The following is a 21,085-nucleotide window of genomic DNA, read 5'->3' on the forward strand; positions in this document are numbered from 1 at the left end:
AAGGGGAAATCAGACTACTGCTTCATGATGAGGCAAGGAAAAGAATGTCTGGGGCACAGGAGATCCCCCAGGGTGTCTCTTAGTATTACCATGCCCTGAGATCAGGTTAAAGGAAAACTGCAACAACCCAATCCAGGCAGGACTACTAACGGCCCAGACCCTTGAGGAATGAGAGTTTGGGTCACCCCACCAGGTAAAGAACCATGACCAGCTGAGGTGCTTGCTAAAGGCAGAGAGAATAAAGAATGGATGGCGGAAGAAGGTAGTTATAAATTGCAAGCTACAACCACATGACCACTTACAGAAACATAATTTCTATAATTACAGAACTGTAATTTTCATGACAGTTCCTCCTTGTTTTGTTATGAACGTGTTTGTGTGTCTGTGTGTACATATAAAAATAAAATATCATTGTTTTCTTCCCTCTCTTTTTCTCTTATAATGTAATGTAAGATGTATTGACCTTATATCAGAGAATTTAAGTATTATGACCTTGTTATTATCTTTATTTGGAGATTAAGTATGGGTTAAGAAGATATGTATTGACAAGGGGTGCATTTGTGATGGTTAATTTTATGTGTCAACTTGACTGAGCCAAAGGGTGTCCAGATATTTAGTTAAACATTATTCTGAGTATGTTTGTGAGGATGTTTCTGGATGAGATTAATATTTGAATCTGTAGATGAATAAAGCATATTGCTCTCCCCGATGTGGGTGGGCCTCATCCAATCAATTGAGGGCCTAAATAGAGTAAAAAGGCTGAGTAAGAGGGAATTCCTTCTGCCTTAATGTTTGAGCTGGGACATTGGTCTTCATTTGTCTTTTCTGGGCTTTGGACTCAGACTGAAACATCAGATGGATATATATATCTCCATATATATGTTTCCCATCGGTTCTGGTGAAGTCTGACTAATACAAGCATTTTATCTCACATTTAAAACAATTTTATCAGGGCACATTTTACATATCATATAATTCACCCATTTCAAGTGTAAAATTCAATGATTTTTTAAACCAAACACATAGAGTTGTCCAACATAAGTCAGTTTTAGAACATTTTCGTCAACCCAGTATGATCTCTCACGCACATTTAATATTAATCTCCCCTTCACCTCTCTCAAGCAATCGGTGGTCTACTTTCTGTCTTTGTAGCTTTGCTTTTTCAGGATATTTCACATAAATGGAATATATGGTCTTACAATATGTGGTCTCTTGTGTCTGGCTTCTTTTACTGAGCATGTTTTTGACGTTCATCCACGTTGTAGCATACATTCATAGTTCATTCTTTTTTATTGATGAATAGTATTCCATTGTATAGAAGAAGCATATTTTGTCTACCCATTCATCATGTTAATGGACATTTACATTGTTTCGGGTTGGGCTATTTTGAGTAATGCTGCTAAGAACATTCCTGTGAAAGTCTTTGTGTGGATACGTTTCAGTTCTCTTAGATTGATATCTGAGAGTGAAATTGCTGGATCACATGGTAAATTTATGTTTAACATTTTAAGAAACTGCCAAACTGTTTTCCAAAGTGGCTGCACTATTTTATATTCCCACCAGCAATGTATGAGAGTTCCTGTTTCTCCATAGTCTCCCCAAAATACATTATTATCCGTATTGTAAAATACGGACATTCTATGAAAAACAAACAAAAAGTGGTTTTAAAAGGTTCAGTGAGGAGGCTAGGGATTTTAAGAGGTGCAACGACCCTCTCTCAAAAACTGACTGCCGTCCTCCAGCCGGCAGAGGGCGCTCCAAGCCGAGGGCTCCCCTCCTAGCCTCACACAGCGCCATCTTAGCGAGATCCCCGTTGCTAGGAGACGGAGATGCGTCTTTAGGCTTGAAAGCTCTACCTTATTGCTATCTCAGGCTCTCTCTTGCCCGAGGACTGAGATCTAAGCTTCCAGTACCGTCCAGGGGCAGTTCCAGAAGGGCTCTTTCTGGGGGCGTTTTCCCCTTACCCCCTCTAGCGCTGGCCTTGGCAGGCCAAGGATCCTTGCTCAGGTCTAGTCCCCAGTCCAGCTATGCCTAAGAAAGGGAAAAAGGCCAAGGCCCCCCTGTCCGATGAGGAGCAGCTGCTTCTGTTTCAGCAGAAGTTGCTGGCAGAGGAGGAGATGGCCAAGAAGAAAGAGAGGCTCCTGAGCCAGTTCTTGAAGGTGATGGCTTTCTGCATACCTCCCTGCCCAACCTCACCCACTCCCTGCGCTGGTCCTATCGCCTTGACTCTGTCACTGTGGCAGCCTCATTTTCATGCTGGCCTTCCCTCCACCGGAAATCTCGAGACCCAGTTATACGTAGATTTGGGGAAATATTGTTTGGGGGGAGGGGCGGTTCTCTGTGAAGTATGGAGCCGGCCAGTGGTATAGAGTTTGGCAGTCACAACTGAGCCCCAGGACTGGGACAGAAGGTGCTATCAGCTGTGTGAGCTCTCTGAAATTCTGATGTTCTCCCTGGGGATGGATCCTGCTGTGATGCATCCACCCTGAAAGAAATTCACCCTTGCCCTCCCTAAAATGCTACTGGGTTGTTCCTATCTTACTTGAGACCCTCCCAAAACAAGAACAGGAGCTCCCTGAGTGTTAGTCATCAGGAGCTTTGGACCCTCAGAAAAGACAAAGAGTAAGGTGTCAGTTGACAAACTAAGTGTGATCTGGTTTGTTGCACTGTATCAGGGGTCTTGGCCCTGACCTTCTGGGGTTGTATTTATTCCTTCACACAGGACAAGCTGGCCAAGGAGGAACACAACAGTGCTCTGAACCTTAATAAGATTAACACGCAGTGGAGAACCGTTCTTCGAGAAGTCAAGACCAGAGAGCTTCATAAGGACATTGAGATCCTCAGCCAAACATTTGAACGAGTGGTGGACTGCAAGGACAGTGTCATCAAGGTACACATTCTTCCCAATGAAACACTTGAATATGGCTACCTTGACCTCTTCTCTTAATAGAATGGGCCTAGTGAATTAATTAATCAGTCTTAAAGCCCCCCAAGACACAGGCTGTGATGAAGCCAGGCAATTGGTAATAACAGTTTTTACTGAAAAAAAAATTGAAATTTTGGGCTGTCATCCCTCTCCTTCACTTAGAGGAGCCATTCTCCTTGGTCATCACTGCCTCAAACCAGTACTATACCATATTAGAGTTGTAAGGCACAGTATATATCACCCAGTGATTTGAACTTAGTCCCACACCTTCATTCCAGTGTGAGAAGACTCACTTCCAGAGATGGGACCCCGCTTTCCCAAGGTCACCAGCTAGTCAGCGAGAGAGCTGGGACTAGAGCATGAGTTTCTTGATTCCCACTCCAGTGCTTTGTTTAACCAAAGTTTGGCTTCTTTGATTCAGCTTCAGTGGCCCTGGATGAGGCTGAGAAGATCTCCACGGGGAAGAGCAGTTCTAGATCTCTAAGCAATTCAAGCAGCCATCCTTTTGTTCTGGGGAGGCTCTTGAGTTGAGTCCATACCATCTTTTTTTCTTCTTTTACCCTTTTTTTTTTTTTTTGAGGAAGATTAGCCCTGAACTAACGTCTGCTGCCAATCCTCCTCTTTTTGCTGAGGAAGACTGGCCCTGAGCTAACATCTGTTGCCAATCCTTCCTCTTTTTGCTTGAGGAAGATTGTCCCTCAGTGAACATCTGTGTCCATCTTCCTCTGTTTGGTATGTGGGATGGCACCACAGCACGACTTGATGAGTGGTGTATAGGTCCACACCTGGGATCCGAACCTGTGAACCCCAGACCAGCAAAGTGGAGTGCATAAACTTAACCACTATGCCACAAGGCCAGCCCCTAGTCTTTTCTATCTTAAAACAAAACAAAACCCCCCACAATAACAGCAAAATATACAATGTCAGCCTGGTAGTCCCCTCCTAGAAAACACATACCTCTCCTTCACAGCCTAACCCCTGAGGAAAAAAATTCAGTAGACCTTGGGCAGTTTCAAGTGATACATATTAAGAGTTTCCAGATTTGCAAAAACCGTTCATTATACATTAGAAGTCCTCACCCAGCCAGTTTTACCTTATGGCTTTTTAAGTGACTGTTTAAGACTCTTATTGAGAGTTATCAAATACTTGCTGAGAAGAGAACCAGCAGTGTTCATTTTAGGATGCTGAGCAGTGGCCACGCTCACCCTTGAGCCAATTAGCTTCATCCTACGCAACAGCTTTGCAGCTAATTATTACACTCCCTGCCTTAGGCCAATCACACACTACTAATATTAAGCACCTTCGGGGTCATTCCTGAATAACTGAAACTACACCTGTTAAATGTGCAAGTGTTAGTGGTCCTCACATGCTTTCTCCACTTCTTCACTTCCCATTATTCCCATTCATCCTGCATCCCACAACATCAGATTTCCACCTTTCTCTAGGAAACTGCTCTTGTAAAGACCACCAGTCCCAAATCATGGATACTTTTCATCATTTAGTCTTCATCTAACCTGACTTCTCTATGGCACTGACACTCTTGGTCATGCCCTACTTCTTGAAACTCCCCTTTGGCTTCCCTGAGACCATTCTTTCATGGCTTTTCTCCTGCCTCTGGGATATATACATCCGGTCCCCTTTGTGAGTTTATCTCCTCTCTCTATCCTCTGAACTTTAGCATTTCCCAGTTTTCTGAGTCTGGCCACTTTTCCCTCTAACTAGGTACCTAGGGCCTAGACAATCTTACTTATTACCCTGGCTTTAAATAACACATATATTGATGACTCCCAGGTCTGTAACACCAGCCCAGATTTTTCTCGAGTTCCAAATCCTTATATTCAACATTCAACATTCCTAGATATCTGTTCCTGGCTGTTGCACTGTCCTGACAACTGAACTCATGAGCTCCCCCTTGCTGAGCCAGCCCCATTCCCCATCCTCCACAATCTGGTCTTTTTTATACTCTATTTGAGTGGCTATTGCCATTCACCAAATCACCCAACCCAGAAATCTGGGAATCATCCTAGGTTTTGCTTCCACCCCTGACTTCTGTTACCAAGTCTTGTATAAGTCTTCTGCTTCAGTATTTTTCAAAGCCGTACCTTGCTCTTTCCCCCACTATCCGGCTATAGTTGAGACCCGGGCATTATGTCTCATATGGACTATTGCAATAGTCTCCTATCTTCCAGCCTTCATGCTCAACCGCCTTCAGATGACTGTCTACACAAATGCCAGATTATCTTTCTAAAATAAAAATCTGATCCTGTTACTCCACTGCTTAAGTCTCTTTAATGGCTCCCCTCTTCTACAGGAAAAAACCCAAACTCTGTGGAAAGAACATCAAAGCCCTTCATCATCTGGCCTTTCCCTGTACCTTTCACACAGCCACGCTTGTTTCTTACCTGTGCCTTTGCACATGCTGTTCCCTCTATCTGCTATTCTCTTTTCCCCATCTTCCCAGTTTTCTTGGCAAACTCTCACTCCTCCTTCAAGAGTGATACAAATAACATCTCTCCTGTGAAGCCTTCCTCGGTGCTCTTAGTCAGATGTAGGCACTCAGTGCTTTATATCCCACTGTCACTGGTAAGTCATCAAACTCATAGCAGTTTCCATGTTATAATGTAATTTTCTGTTTATATACTCTTCTTTTCCTACTGCAAGACTGCAAGCTCCTTTGGGGGCAGTGAGCATGTCTTTTCATCTCTGAATCCTCAGCATCTACTACAGTGCTGGTACATAGCAGGTTTAGTAAACGTTTGTGAGTAAGTGAATAGTCTTCCATTATCAGCACCTATTTCCTAAGATCTTTTTTTTTTTTTTTGAGGAAGATCAGCCCTGAGCTAACATCTGCTGCCAATCCTCCTCTTTTTGCTGAGGAAGACTGGCCCTGAGCTAACATCCATGCCCATCTTCCTCTACTTTATATGTGGGATGCCTACCACAGCATGGCTTGCCGTGTCCACACCCGGGATCCGCACCCGCAAACCCTGGGCTGCCAAAGCGGAATGTGCGCACTTAACCACTGCGCCACCCGGCCAGCCCCACTAAGATCCTTTTTGATACTAAACATATACGGTGAAAGCTAGCTCTGCATAGAGACTGTAGTAGTTTACAGTGAGTGGACTCAAGGTGCTTGGACCATGGGGGCATTCAGTAAATGTTTTTTTGTTTTATTCATTTTAATTTTAACTTGTTTTACTTTTTTTTTTAAAGATTGGCACCTGAGCTAACAACTGTTGCAATGTTTTTTTTTTTTAATTCTTCTCCCCAAAGCCCCTCTGTACATAGTTGTGTATTTTTTTTAGTTGTGGGTCCTTCTAGTTGTGGCATGTGGGACGCCACCTCAGCGTGGCTTGATGAGCGGTGCCATGTATGCATCCAGGATCAGAACCAGCGAAACCCCAGGCCACCGAAGCGGAGCGCGTGAACTTAACCACTCAGCCACAGAGCCGGCCCGTTTTACTTTTTTGAATAGGTAATACATTCACATTATTCAAAATTCAAAAGATAAAGAAAGTTATATACAGAAAAGTTCCCTCCCACCAGTGCCTTCCAGCCACCCAGTGCCCTGCCCAATAATTTGTTTCATAAGTAAACCCTTTTTTTACACATATGATAGTATTACATAGTGTTCTGCCCCTTGCCTTTTTCAGTTAACAATATATCCTGGAGATTATTCCACATTAGCCCATACAGAGCTTTTCTTTTCCTTTTTTTTTTTTTTTTACAATTGCATAGTATTCTGTATTGTAGTTTAACATTTTACTTTGTCCTCTGTATTTCCTGTATCTTGATAGCTAGATCTGGAAGCTTGGACGTGCTGTGTTCTTCCATCAAGAGGCACATAATGTCTAGTTATTGCTCTTTTTGTGATGTTAGCAGCTGTTGATTATCCATTAATTTATTAGGGGTTGCAGAAATGCTGATTTTCTAATAGTATCATTCTTTTTTCACTTATTAGCTTTAATACTTTTATAAAGAGATACTTATCATCATTTACCATTCAATTACCAAAAGGTGCAGTTTATATAAGAAAGGCAGGATAAATGCTTCATTCTTTCTCTTCTCTTTACATACCAGTTAAAAAAAAAAAGAATTGGTTGTCTGGCATCCTCCAATTGTAACTGATTTTTTTAAAGTATCCTTATGAACTCCTAATCAACATATTTGATATTTTTCAGTTCATTGCAGTTCTTATTCTTATTGATGCTGCACTGTCCCTTTTTTGCCAGAAGTGTTCCAGTTATCTACTGCTATATAACACACTACCCCTAAATTAGTGACTTAAAACAAGAATTTCTTTTATTTCTCATGGTTCTTTAGGTTGACTTAGCTCCCTTAACCGGGGGGGGGGGGGGGGGGGGCGGGGGGGTGGTCTTTCTTGGGATCTCCTACAATTTCAGTCAGATGTCAGTGGGGGCTGCAGTCACCTGAAGGCTTAACTGGGTTGGATCTAAGACGGCTGGCATTTGATTCTGACTGTCAGCTGGGAGCTCAGCTGGGCTGTTGACTGGAATGCTTTCACCTGGTCCCTCCATATGCACTGGGCTTCTCACAATATGTTGGCTGGGTTCCTGGAGGGAGTGTCCCAAAAACAAGCATTCCAAAGGGCAGAAAGCAGAAGCTGCCAGGCCAGTTAAGGGCTATGCCTGGAACTGGCACAGTGTCACTTCCACCATATTCTAATATCTAAGTAGTCACAGGCTATGCCCAAATTCAAGGAGATAGAAAAAGAGACTACCGCCTCATGGAGGAGTAGCAATGTCACACTGCAGAAGACTGTAGGATGGGAGAAATTGTGCCCATCTTTGGAAAATAGAATCTGCCACAGAGAGCCACTTTTTGTTAGTTCCTGAGTCCTTTCAACATGACTCTATTTGCTGTCTTTTTGAGAAGATACTGTAGGTTCAACTTGTTTATTTTTTGCCTCAGACTTTGAAGCAGCCATTTCTCCAAGAGTCCCTAGTTCCTTTTAGTGGTAGCTCCATCACTGTAAATGTCCATTGCCTCTGCGACACTGACTGGCTACGTGGGGCTCCCTGATGTCAGTCTTACTTTACATTCAAGAGTGGGAGAACCAGCACTCTTAGAACCAAAGAATTGGCATTAGGAACTAGGGGAAAATGCCATTCATGTGATCCAGCTAGCCACCTGAATACATATTTATTTTCTCACACAGAAGCCATTCAGCCAAAATGTTAACTCTCTGTTTCCTACCCAGTCTTTAGCTAAGGACCTGTCAGAAGCTGAGGAACAGTATGCCCATGCCCTGCGCAGCCACATGCACAACATTGACCAGCTGTTGGCCCTGCAGAGAAGCCGGCTTAACCTCCTAGAGGAAAGTTACAATCTGGAGCTGGAGGCCCTAACGAAGGAGTTTGAGACAGAAAGGTATGAGGGCCTAAGAGAGATGGGGATTGAGCCACAGAGAGTATGCAGAGCCTTTGTCAAGGAGCTGCCTGCCTATGAGCTGGTGGCCAGCACCCTGGAGCATCTCGCCTTGATTATGACATGACCCCTGGCGCAGAAGATCCTGAGATCCTTCTAAACTAACTCAGATTTAAGCTTGTGGCCTTAGCTTCCCTTTGCCCATGCCAGGTCCCTATCTGTAACGCCCTCACCACCCACTTTCAACTATCAAAATCCTACCATCTGGCAGAGGACAGGGCTGAGAGGAGACTTCTCACTATAACTGTTTGTACTTTTTGATTTTTGTATCATATGAATATATTACATATTCAAAAACCATAATAAAATAATCTTATTCATTCTTTCTGTCCCTAAAAAAGAACAGAGCCCACCCTCCCTCTGTTCTCCTTCAGTACCTAATAGATTATACCATTCATAAAGTCTTCTTACTGCTTTGACTGTCATTATTGGTCTATATGCTTGATCCTTCAGAGCAGGGACAGTGTCTTATCTCCTATAGGAAGACAATTATTGACCAACATGAAAAAGAGATTCACTACCTACAAGATGTCTTCATGGCCATGGAGCAGAACTACATAGATTCCGAGTATGAAAGCAAGCTGGAATTCCAGAGCATGTGGGATGATCTCAAAAACAAGGTAGAGGGAGACCACATGGGCAGGAGGTGGGAGAGAAGTGAGAGCAGAATGCTCAAGCCTAGTGGAGCTGGAAGAGACCCTTTTAACAAACATCATCAGTAAAATGCCACTGTTGCTCTAGGTACCCCTGCTTTTTTGTACTTTTGTGAAAATTGGTCAGGAGGACCACTCTGAAATGTTAAGGAAATGCATTTTAGAGGTAAAAAGCACCAAGGAGATCACCTGGCTTCACCCCTGTGATTTTCAGATGAAGAAACTAAGGCCCAAAGACATAAGATGGCCTGCCAAAGTCATGCTGCTGATTTGTGGTAGAGCCAGGAGAAGTCAGGCCTTCTGCCCCTTGGCCCAAAGTGCTTTCCTCCAGCCTGCGGACCTGGGTTTGGGTATGGGGTTCTTTGTTTTGCCCCACAGTGTTTTGTAAAAATTTTTAATAAGCTTCCCACATTTAAAAATTGGGAGGGGCCGGCCCCGTGGCAGAGTGGTTAAGTTCAAGTGCTCCACTGCAACGGCTCAGGGTTTCGCCAGTACGGATCCTGGGCACAGACATGGCACCGCTTGTCAGGCCACATTGAGGCAGCATCCCACATGCCACAACTAGAAGGACCCACGGCTAAAATATACAACTATATACCAGGGGCTTTGGGGAGAAAAAGGAATAATAAAATCTTTAAAAAAAAATTGGGAGATTTCACATAAAAATCCAAATTTTCAGCTTCCATTGAAAATTTTAAAGATCTGGTAACACTGGGCCACATTTCCAAATGGGGACATTCATGTGGAGCCGAACAGCTGTGCCATCTCCTTGCCCCCATAGAGCATTTCCTCTATGGTTCACCACAGGCTCCATCTAGCCCACATCACTTATTTATGTCATCTGCCTGGTCTTTGTCGGCATTTTCATTGGCAACCTCTGCACTACACTATGCTACACACAGTTCAAGAGGGCAAGGTTGCTGGTGGGATGTGACAGGGCACTAATAGGGTAATTCCAAGCACTGGCTATTTTGGGGCCACTTCCTAGAACATAGAAGAGAAGCACTTTCTAAGACTGCAACTGGAGAATATAGTAGAAGATCTGTGGAGGAGGTTCCAGGATGCACTCAAGAATTATACTGATGCCACAGAGGATCGAAAGATTGCCTTCGAGACCCTGAAGGTGAAGGACGAGAAGAGCTCCAAAGAGATTGAAGCACAGATGAAAAAAATACAAAGACTACAGGTTAGTCCAGCCAACCAGAAATACTTGCTGCTTTAACTGCTCCATTATCCCCTGTTCATCTTCCCCCAGTTTCCACTGGGCCTCATCCACTGGTTGGGGAAGGATGATATGCTTTGATTTGAGTCCCCAGACAGTCCTCTTACCTGTCTCACTGAAGACCCTCAGCTAGTCAAGTGTTTCCTCTAATCTACTCTGTTCCTCCAGGAGTCCATAATTATTTTAAAAGGCAAGATCATGGCGCACAGCCGTGAGAGTGAAGAACAGAACCAGGACATTCGTAATGACAAGGAGTTAGTCCTTGTACAACTGCGAAAACTTAAGGCGCAAAGGACTCAGGCCCGGGGAATATCACAGGAGAAGCTGGTCAAACTCACCCTGGAAAGTAATGCCACCCTCAAGGCCCTGAGAAAGACTGTCGATAAGGTAACAAGGGGAGAAGGTGATCAGAACCAAGGAACCTGGCTCCCTGCGAGGGGGAAGGGGTTTGAGAGAGGTAGAGAGCTTCCTCCTGCTTCCTGCCTCAGTGGACACCTGGAGTACCTTTTTTATTCCATGTTGTTCCCTTCTCTCTTTAAATTAAATGAATTTTAAATTAAATGAATTAATAATGAATGAATTTGGTAGGAAGACAGAATGCTTGGAATGGTGCTTGGCACACAGTAAGCACTCTGTGTTAGACATATTTATTACTCTCATCTCCCATTTGGATAAGTAGATTCCCTGGGTTCAAGCAGGGGAGCCAACTCCACTATTTCCCCTGCCCTCCTCCTTTCCTAATAAAAGGTCTCTTCCTGCTTCCAACAGGGTGAAAAGATCCTTAAACTTGCTGAAATATGTAGGAAATTTGAAACAGAGGAAGAAAAAGTGCTGCCTTTTTATTCATCAGTATTGACTCCTCAGGAGCAGGAGGAGATAGAGGAAATTAACCCAGAGGAGCTTACGGAGGAGCTTGCAAAGGTAAATTTCCTGGGGTCGCTCAAGGTTGGGGATGATGGGGCACTGGGCTGCATTCACTAACGGGCCCCTCCACACACCTTCTCCTTTTAACTCAACTCCCAGGTGATAGTGGACTACATAGGGATGGAGAATTTCTGGAAAAGGTACAACAAAGTGAAACTGGAGCAACTGAGCCTCCAACACAGACATGCCCAGTTGTTAGAAATCAACAGGAAACTGCGGGAGATGCTCAAGCAGTACTTGGATGGCATCTCAGTGAGTGATGAAGTGCTGAGCCAGCTCAACCCACTCTTCATTGTCAACCATCGAAGCAACTTAACCCAGCCCTTGTCCAAACCTACAACCCAGCCAGGTGACAAACAACCTCCAACCACTTACAACATCGTTGAAGCAGCCCACGTGATCTCTCACATCCTGTGATACAAGGAGAAAATCTCTTTTCAATCCCCAGAGAATTTTTTGAGACCTGAGGACTTTCAAAGCATTAAAAATTTCCATGGAGTTGATGAGCTCCTTCTATCTTTGCCATACTGGACAGAGCAGTCTATGCTGAACACACTAGGAATACAGTGGCCCCAGGGAGTGGAGAGAATGGCCAAGCAACTACCAGGACGTTTACAGCTCAATGAAGCAGTGCTCCTCAGAGTCAGGGCACCATGGAGCCAAAACCCATACCTTCAGGACCTAGAGATCTTATGGGGAGATTCAAGGCCAGGTTCTTAGAGTATGTTAGGACAGGAAGAGGAAGCCAGGGGAAGAAGTGATCCAAAGCCTCCAACCACCCCATGCCAGGCAGGATCCAACTCAGAAGGCCTTTTTCCCCAGCCCTTTACCTCATTCCCCTTCAAAAACAGCCTCAGAAAGTATCAGGTGAAGAATGCAAAGACGTTTTTTTAAATTACTATTATTTATTTCTTTTTGCTCTTGTTTCGTTTCTCTTCCTTGAGCTTCTTTTTGGAGACTTTAGGTCTGTTGGCCTTTTTGTATAGGTGATACCCAATGAGGCCCAGGAGGGCTGGCACCATGGCCATGCCTACCAGAGGCAAAATGCCCTTCACCAGCTTTTGCCAGTAGTTGGCTCGGATCAGTGCAATCAGCTCCACGTCAAACTGCAGCACTGCATCCGCTGGAGGCAGAGAGGAGGTGAGGGTTAGAATCTCTGTGTGTTTTATCCAGGGCTCAGAGTCTGAATGAAAATAGGGAACTAGGAAGCTGGCAAGATTTAAATGTGGGGTTGAGTTCATTTAGACAAAGGCAGAGAAGGATGATGAGCAGAGTCTAGTGATGGTCATGTTTACACCAAATGTACACGTGTGGCTTGTGTTCAGTGACAGGTCTTTCACAGGACAGGAAAACTTTCTGTGGATGTGAAATGTACAGGCTCTTCTCCATTTAAAAGTGAGACAACCTCTATACTAACCATATTCCATTTCCAAACAGCCACATGGATAGAATCTTTGCAGGGCTGAAATTAATTGGATTTAAATTACACTTTTGGAAATTCCACCAACCAATGGGCACACTCAATATGACTGTTGGAAAAGATAAGTGTTTCAACATAAGAGCTGGAGAGGAAGAAGGATGTGGCTTAGGAAGTAAGGGGCAGGGAATAAATGGGAGTTGGGGGTCAGGGGGAGAAATGTAAACAGAAGCAGTACTGGAAATGGGGAAGTAATAGAGCTTTAGGTGAAAGAGTTTCTTTTTAGTCCAATGACCATCTTTCTAGGTCTCCTTCTAAGCTGGAGCAAGGATAAGAACTTTTATCCCATTACTCTGAAGTACAACACATTTTAGCTAATAGGACATTTGTGGTAACTAAAAGCAAGAGATATATACCTTGGGAAATCTGTCCAGTCTCAGCCCTTCAAGAATAGATATCAGCAGTGGCCTGTGAGGGCTTTTAAAGTTATGGGGTGGGCTTGGCTTTTAAAAGTTGTTTTTTTATTTTGTCTCAAATTCCTTGACTGTGATCATTTTTACTATCTCTTCCCTGGTGGAAGCTGAAAGGAGGGGTGGAGATGTGGTGAGAAGCCATGCCAACTGCACAAACCGCAGTTTGGAGTTGTAGGAAAAAGGCAAGAAAGAAGTCCAGTGTTCTGGGAGGGGTGGCACAGGCAGCAGACCCATGGGGCTCAAGCAGGTGTCTCCTTCCTAAAAATTTGCTGGCTGCTAGAGGGCAAGTCAGGTGGCCTTAACAGGCTACATGTCTCTAGTCCCTGTGGGTGATGTGAGGAGGAAAAAAGTGGCCCTGCAGAAGGAGGCCCCAGCCACTCCTGTCCCTTTCAGCAAAATGGCTGTAGACCATCTCAAGCTCCAGACAAAGTGTGCAGCTCCTTGTAGCTCTTAGGGACTAGGTATTTTGATTGCCTGAGAGACAGGCTGGTCAGGTTACCTGGAATAGACGGTGGAAATCCCCGTTTTCCATAGGCCAAGTGAGAAGGAATGATTACCCTTCGCTTCTCTCTGTGGGAAGGAATGAGTCACAGCCAGAGGTGGGATCAGGTGGGCCAGCAGCCTCAGTCCATTTGAAGCCCCATCAGCAAAACCCTCTGGATATTCACACCCAAAACATGAACTTTCCTACCTGAATACCAAATAGGTTGACCAGGAAAGGTGACTATTCCCCCACATGCCTCCATTCCTCCAATGAAACCCACAGCCAGAAAGGCACAGATGCTTTGGATGCCCTCAGGAGTCCCAACGACCTGGACCTGCCCAGCGCAAAGCCAGGGCCCTTTATCCCCTGTTCTCCTGCCTCCTCTCGGAGCAGGGATAGCAGAGAAAGCCTCTACCCATACAAAGGGGGGATCCAAGCCCACCCCTGCCCAGATACTCACCCCACACACATGTCTAGAAGGCTCTGCTCCAGACCTTGAGGAAGAAGACACAACTGAAGAGGAAGCTATCTACATTCCCCAAATCCCAGGAGAGGAGGATCAAAGGCTCCCATTTGACCCTCAATTGAGCTCCCCACTTCTCAAATCTCTGCCTTCCAGTGGGGTTTGGGGCAAGAGGAGTATCAGAAGTGGGGTTTGAACCTCCAGAGGTGGCTGGTAGAGCCCTGGAGTCATATTCCAGGGGCATTTCCAAGGTAGCTTAGGGGTTGAAGAGGCTAAGAAAGGGCTTAGGTTGGGAAAAAGTGGAATGGGAGACGCAGGTCACATACCTGGGATCACCTGCTTTTGGCCAAGTTCTATAACCAGAGGGTCTCTGGTCAGGGAAGTGTCAATAACGCGTCCATCTACCAAGCTGCCCTGCAGGGAGAGAGCATCAAGAGCGCACACCTGGTTCCTCTCCCGCCCAGGGGCCCGCAACACATACCTGGGCCGCTGGGCGGCGGCAATCCTTGCAGCTACAGCCTAGCATTCCCTTCAGGGCAGAAAGGAACAGGAAACCCCAAAGGGCTGGCACTTCTCGGAGATCTCCCCACCCTTCACTTCTCAGCGCCGGGAAGGAATTGGCGGAAAAGCCAGGAGGGGAAATGGGCAGGGAAGGGGAGCGCCCCTCCCCCCGCCACGTGCTCGACGACCCCAGAGCCCCGAGTTACTCCCGAACCACTTGCCACGTGTCCAAGCCAAAGCTGACGTGTTTCAGTAGGGCGCCGCCCCCTCCCAGGCCCCGCCCCGGCCCCCCAGACCCCTCACCGTGTAGTGTATATGAAGCGTGTCTCCAAAGGCAGCAGGCTCCGCACACGGTTCGGGGGGCTCCACCTATGACCGGACTACAGGAGTCACGGACGGAGGCTCCTCCAAAGATCCCGTTCTTGCCCCTAGACCCAGCACCCCCCAACTCAGTTCCCGCACTTCCTCTCCTCCCCGTTCCCAGGTTCGTTCAGACCCCGTATTCCCTGCGGGGCCCGGGAGTATCTCCTCCTCACCAGGGTCTCCACTTGGAGGGTCCGAACGGGACTTTCGGTTTCGAACCCAGCCTCAGCCCAGCACACCGCCCCACTGAGCAACAGCAGCAGCAGCAGATGGAGCGGCAGTAGTGAGGGGCGCAAGGTCATGACTGGACGCGGGGCAGGGCACGGGGCACCAGGACAGGCTGCTCGGGTGGCGGTGGCTAGGACAGCGGTTCCCTCGGCGCCCAGGCCAGACTGGACGGGACGGGGGCGGGTCGAGACGCGCCAGCTCCTCCTCCTGCAGCCCTTCCTCCACCTTGTCCCCACCTCCTGGAGGGAGGAGGCCACGGGGAGCCCTCCCTCCCCTCTAAGATCGGAAGGTCGCGGATTCTGACCCGTCCGTTAGCCATTCCGTTCCATAGCGAGGGACTGGGTCACATAATAGCACCCATTTACGATTACCTGTTGTGTACCAGGCATTTGTCTGTAATCCTTAAAACCACTCTGAAAAGTAGGCATAATTGTTTCCGTTTTACAGATGAGGAACTGGGTGCTCAGGTTAAGTAACTTGCCCAAGGTCATCTAGCTAGGGGGTGCCTGACACAGGATTTAAACCTAGGACTGCCTGAGTCCAGCCTGTTTGCTCTCAGCTCTTTCGTCTAAGCCCTATCCTGGCAGCGTCTGGCTGCCCCCCCTTCCCCCCACCGCCCCAGCATCTGTCACAGGTGGCATCCCTCTCCCACCTCCAACCCTACAGCTTGAATTTCTGGAGGTCATATGTCCAAAAGGAGGCAGGGAGCCGTCCCATCACTCTGTCCCTTACAAAGCTAACTGAAAGAGCAAGGGGCTATTTTCCTGTAAGGATGGGGTGAATCCTTGATCTTTTCTTCTGACGCTACCATTTCCTTTCTCTTTTTATCAAGAAACTTGTCCAATGGGTAGCTACACACAACTCTTTCCTGTTTGTGTAAGGACTTCAGTTTTTAAAAAGGTTTTAAAATAATTTCAGGTGACCCTGCCAGTCCCCTTCTGTGTGACTGGAACCCTCACTGCCCACTCAGGCCTTGGCATCTGGATTCTGCTCCCTCAAAAGTCATCAGCGAGTTCAGTCACCACATTCTTGGGTCATTTCTTGATCCCTTGTCCTCTTGGGCATCTCTCTAGTATTTGATGCCATTGAGCTCTGCCTCCCTTCCCAAGCTCGAGACACAACTGCCTACTGGGTATCTCCACCTGGATGTTTAACTGGCACCTCAAATCAACACACCCAGTACTGTACTCATTCCTCTTTCTCCTTCCATGTCATCTGCAACAATCTAGACTTCCCTCCCAATTTCCTGTTTCTGGTAGTGGCTCTGCTCTCAGCATTCTCTTCGATTCTTCTATCTCCCACATCCAACTAGCCTCCTTTGGGTTCTCCCTCCACAGCCTCTCCAGCTCTTTTTTTTCTTTCCTTTTTCTCCCCAAAGCCCCCCTGTACATAGTTGTGTATTTTTTTTAGTTGTGGGTCCTGTGGGATGCCGCCTCAGCATGGCTTGATGAGCGGTGCCATGTCCACGCCCAGGATCCGAACTGGTGAAACCCTGGGCCGCCGAAGCAGAGCCCATGAACTTAACCACTCGGCCACGGGGCCGGCCCATTTTTTTGGGTGAGTAAGATTGGCTCTGAGCCAACATTTGTGCCAATCTTCCTCTATTTCGTATGTGGGATGCACCCACAGCGTGGCTTGATGAGCGGTGTTTTGGGCTGCGCCCAGGATTTGAACCCACGAACCCCAGGGCCACCAAAGCAGAGCACGCAAACTTAACAGCTATGCCACCCACTGGCTCCCCTCTAACTCTTTCCATTCCCATGGCTACCACTCTAATTATGCCCTCATTATCTCTCTTTTTGGGGTCGTTTATAAAGAAAAAGACCCCTCAGCCAGAAGGAATTTCTGGGGAAGGTGGAATGCTCTATATCTTGATAGGGATGTGGGTTACATGAGTGTATGCATTTGTCAGAACTTACCAAACAGTATGATAAAATCTGTGCATGGCACTGCATGCAAATTATACCTCAAATTTTTAAAAAAGGAAAAAAATTAAACAAAAAAATAAGTACAAAACTACAATTCCAAGTCTCCCTTAAAGCTGGATAAGGCCATGTGCCTAAGTTCTGGCCAATAAGACATAAACAGAAGTGTTGGAATTATTGTCCTGGACTTCCAGGAACACTCCTTACAGGGAGTTAACTTAGCTAAAAAGTGTGTCATTGAATGCTCCTCCTCCTCCTCCCCCCTCCTCCCTCTTCCTTCTTTCTGCTGCCTGGAATGTAGATGAGATGCATTACACTCCAGCACCTGTATCAGACCATGAGATGACCATGAGGATGGAAGCTACATGCTAGTATGGTGTAGCAAAGAGACAGAAGCCTAAGTCACTGATAACTGTAGAGCTACCATACCAGTCCTGGACTGCTGACCACCAGATACCTTTAAACTGAGGTAGGAAAGAACCTGTATCTTGTTTTTAAAAAAGATAAAAAAGAGTAATGAGCCCGTCATCCCCAGCCTCTCCCTATTTTAGCCCATTCTGGTCACTGTTGCTATCTGCTCAGCTTCAGTCATGTCGCCTGCCCACTAGAAAGCACGCATGGTTCCACACTGCCCAGTGAATAAAATTCAGACTCCTTGACATGCCAATTGAAAGCTTTCATCATCTCGTCCTAATCTGCCTTTCCAAACTTGGCTTTTATTCCACTAAACTGAAAGCCTTTTAAAGACAGGAACCTCATCTTTCTCATTTCTGTATTCTCATTGCCTGGTGTGGTGTCTGACACACAGATGTTTGATAAATGTTTGTGAACTGAAGCAAACCCCCTGCCTGCTCATGGTCTGGCATCAGATGAACCTCATCATGTGTCTTCATCTCTGCGCCTGTACTCATGCTCTTCCTTCACCTGTCAAGCTCCCTCCAAGCCAAGCTCAAATATCACCTCCTCTGTGAGGTCCTGATTCCCTTCGCTAGAAGTGACTTCTCTGATTTCTGAACTCCAGGCATACACTCAGAGACATTCTTATATTTTTCCTTGTCTTGCAGTTATTGGTGTACACCCCACTCCTCCATCTCCTCTAAAGAGCCAGCTCCCAGATGGTAAGGACAAGGTTGTGATCATGTCTGGAGTCCCCTAGGTACTAGCTGCACATTTATCCTCCATATAACACACTCTAAACAAGTACGTTTTATTTTGAATAAATATTATACAATACTGAGAAGCCATTAAAAAGGAAGATCTAACTATACTGATATGGAAAATCTCAAAGACAAATGTACATACCCTTAAAAAAAGCAAAAATAGATGTGATATGAGCCTATTTAGATTTTAACCCCTCCCCAACGTGTGTATTTATATTTAGAAAAGGAACGAGAAGGATGCACACCAAATAGCTGAGGGGGTTACCGTTGGGGATGGGAACAGGTTCCACATGTGGCTCTATATATATGTACTCTTTGGATCTTCTGCAATAAAAATTAGTTTGGTTACAAAAATAAATCTTAAACAAAATATTAAATGAATGAACATGATATACAGCAATACAAGGGGATGTGTGGGAGGTGTTGAATAAGTTGTGCTAACAGAGCTAAAGGAGCCAGACTGGGGAAAAACAATTCCTTGTGACTAGACAGGTCACAGGCAGCTTTGTAGATCTTAAAGGAAAGTAGTATTTTTAAACAAGTGAGAAAGGGGACAAAGGCAGAGGGCCAGATATTTGGGAAAAATGAATGGACCAGTTTGGCTAAAGCAAGGGATTTAGCTGGATGAGGAGAGAGGTAGTTGAAGAGGGAAGTAAGAGCTGGTTGTGGAGAGCCTTGAATGGCAGACTAAGGCAGTGGGAACCCATTGCTTGTTTCTGAGCAAATGGGTAACAGTGCATACTGCACCAATTCACCAGCTTATTGGAATGGTGCTGTGAAGGTGAAAGGCTACTGTCAGGTCCAGATCTGAGGCTTTATTTGGGAATCTGAAGGGGAAGTGGGGGTGGAGTGAGAGAGGGAGGTAGTGGCAATGGAAAAGGCAAAACTAAGACAACAATATCACCCACAGAGGGCAGCACAAGCCCACTTGGACCCAGGAGGAACCAAGGAAGGAGCTTTCTCCTTGGACCAAGTTAGGAAGAACTTGAAGGACAGAGAAAGGTGAGATGGTTCTGGGAAAGGTAGGGGAGCTGGCCCAACCTTGACTGGAGGCACAACTTAATCAGAGGGCCACTCCTGGAAAGGCCTCCACCCTCAAAGGTGTTGGTGAGTAAGAGAAAAACTACCACAGCGCCCCCTGGCTCCCAAGACTCATGGGGCACCCACGATGCCTAGCTTAGTTAGTGCCTATTATGTGCACCTAAGTGCCTATTATGTGCCAGATAGTAAGCACAACACTGCTTTTTAAGTGTTTTTAATATGTTTATTTTAAACAGATTGTTAATAAACAAAAAGACTATGAGTCAGAATATGCAAATCTGGGTTCAAAATCTAATGCCATATTTTCAAGGGCATGCCTACCCTGGCTGACTGGATGTTTTCTTTTTAGGTATGGTTATGCACTCATGCATCCATATGCGCTTCATTCATGCATCCAGAATGAAGCGTTACCTCCCTCTCAAAATCTCACCTATGGCTGTTCTAGACAGGGAGGTATCATCCCATCAATGCAAGATCTGGCATAGGCAAAAACAAAGATTTCTCATCTCCCATCTATTACCTAAAGCCAAGAGAGCACCCCACTTTCCTATATTTGGAACTCATAAAGATGCTGGCATCCAAATCCCTTGGTTCAGAGCCCCAAGCTAAGCCCTCCAACCCTCAAAAGGCCTTGTACTCCATTCTGTCCTAGGACGGCTCTCAACAATGTTTGGGATGGAGGAGTGGAGGTGGGAGGTGAGCGGGAGGGGATGCCAGGTGGACAAGTTCACTCTCAAACCTCCTGCCTGGCCTGCACTGACTGTCCAGACCTCCTCAGAGAGAGCTTTCAATGTGCCTGGTTTGGAGGAAGGGTGCATGGGTAGAACTAGTCAGCTCTGGGCACACATAGCCAGAGTTCTCGCTAGAGTGTCATCCTTTCTGCTCCACCAGGTTCAGCTCAAAAGCCAGATTTTCTCATAGAGTCCAGATACTCTCTTCTGTAGCTCATGTTGGCCAAGTACACACACAAGCAGACACTCACTTTCAAGCCTTAATGGTGAACAGTCCTGACCTAGGTTCCTTACTTCCAGACTTCCAACCACTGCCTTCAGGGGCATAGCTCCCTTACCATACTCAAGGCTCAGATTTCCTCAGACCTCACCCTCTCTTCCCTTTGCTCAGGAACTTGGAGTCATCCTTACTCATCCTAGCAACCAGGGCCAGGGAACCCAATTAGAATGAAAAATCTACAGAGGCAGGAAGGCATCTGGATCATCTCACTCCCTAGTGACCAGCATGATACTCTATCCCTCCAGTTACCAGGTTAGAAAATAGAGAACTAGACTTTGGCCTTCCCACCTCCACACCCTTCAGAAGTGGAAAAGAGGCTGTTCTTACTATTATGACTGCCTGCTCAAAGACACCACTCCCTGCACCAAGCAGTAGCAAAGGAGTATGCCCTTCCACAGTTATTCCCCAATTCTCACTACCCCACATGGTGCACTATGGCTACCCCAAGGATTCCAGAGCATCCCAGAAATAGATTCCCAGGTCTCTCCCTCCATTCTCTGGTTTGATTCCATTCTTAGCACAGCTCTGGAAACACAGAAAATACTAAGTAAATACCTGTCAATTTCCTGCTCTGACCAATCTAGGCCCTTGAACAGAAAGGGACGCAGTGAATCCCCAGAACCTTCAGACCTCATACCTTTAATCTAAGAAACTCATACACACCCAAACTCATTCTCCCTGCCACTACCCCCATACTCAGGAATGACGGGGGCAGTTTTGTCCTCCATCCCACGCAGACCAATCCAAAGGTTTTCTACTGGTTTTCTCCAAGCTCATTTTGGAAGCTCCTTTGCCCAGATTATCCTGAAGTGGACCCTGGGCCCCAGGTCCTCTGCGAAGCCACAA

At 46.1% G+C, this 21,085-nt stretch overlaps 2 protein-coding genes across 2 annotated transcripts; one reads left to right on the forward strand and one right to left on the reverse strand.

Moving 5' to 3' along the window:
• Nucleotides 1-1,744: 1,744 nt before the first annotated feature.
• On the forward strand, nt 1,745-11,671 carry CCDC65 (coiled-coil domain containing 65). Its single transcript, XM_001504130.7, has 8 exons — nt 1,745-2,159; nt 2,723-2,890; nt 8,148-8,317; nt 8,856-8,994; nt 10,016-10,213; nt 10,418-10,636; nt 11,018-11,170; nt 11,273-11,671. The coding sequence occupies exons 1-8, from the start codon at nt 2,028-2,030 to the stop codon at nt 11,588-11,590; spliced, it is 1,497 nt and encodes a 498-aa protein (XP_001504180.1). The 5' UTR covers nt 1,745-2,027; the 3' UTR covers nt 11,591-11,671.
• A 372-nt stretch (nt 11,672-12,043) lies between these two features.
• Nucleotides 12,044-15,409, reverse strand: FKBP11 (FKBP prolyl isomerase 11). The gene is made up of 6 exons (XM_001504132.6): nt 15,048-15,409; nt 14,815-14,880; nt 14,337-14,424; nt 14,008-14,041; nt 13,563-13,633; nt 12,044-12,296 (listed from the first exon to the last, which is right to left on the reverse strand). The coding sequence occupies exons 1-6, from the start codon at nt 15,174-15,176 to the stop codon at nt 12,079-12,081; spliced, it is 606 nt and encodes a 201-aa protein (XP_001504182.1). The 5' UTR covers nt 15,177-15,409; the 3' UTR covers nt 12,044-12,078.
• Between the last annotated feature and the right edge of the window lie 5,676 nt (nt 15,410-21,085).

The sequence above is a fragment of the Equus caballus genome, chromosome 6 (assembly GCF_041296265.1).
Source record: "Equus caballus isolate H_3958 breed thoroughbred chromosome 6, TB-T2T, whole genome shotgun sequence".
Taxonomy (NCBI): domain Eukaryota; kingdom Metazoa; phylum Chordata; class Mammalia; order Perissodactyla; family Equidae; genus Equus; species Equus caballus.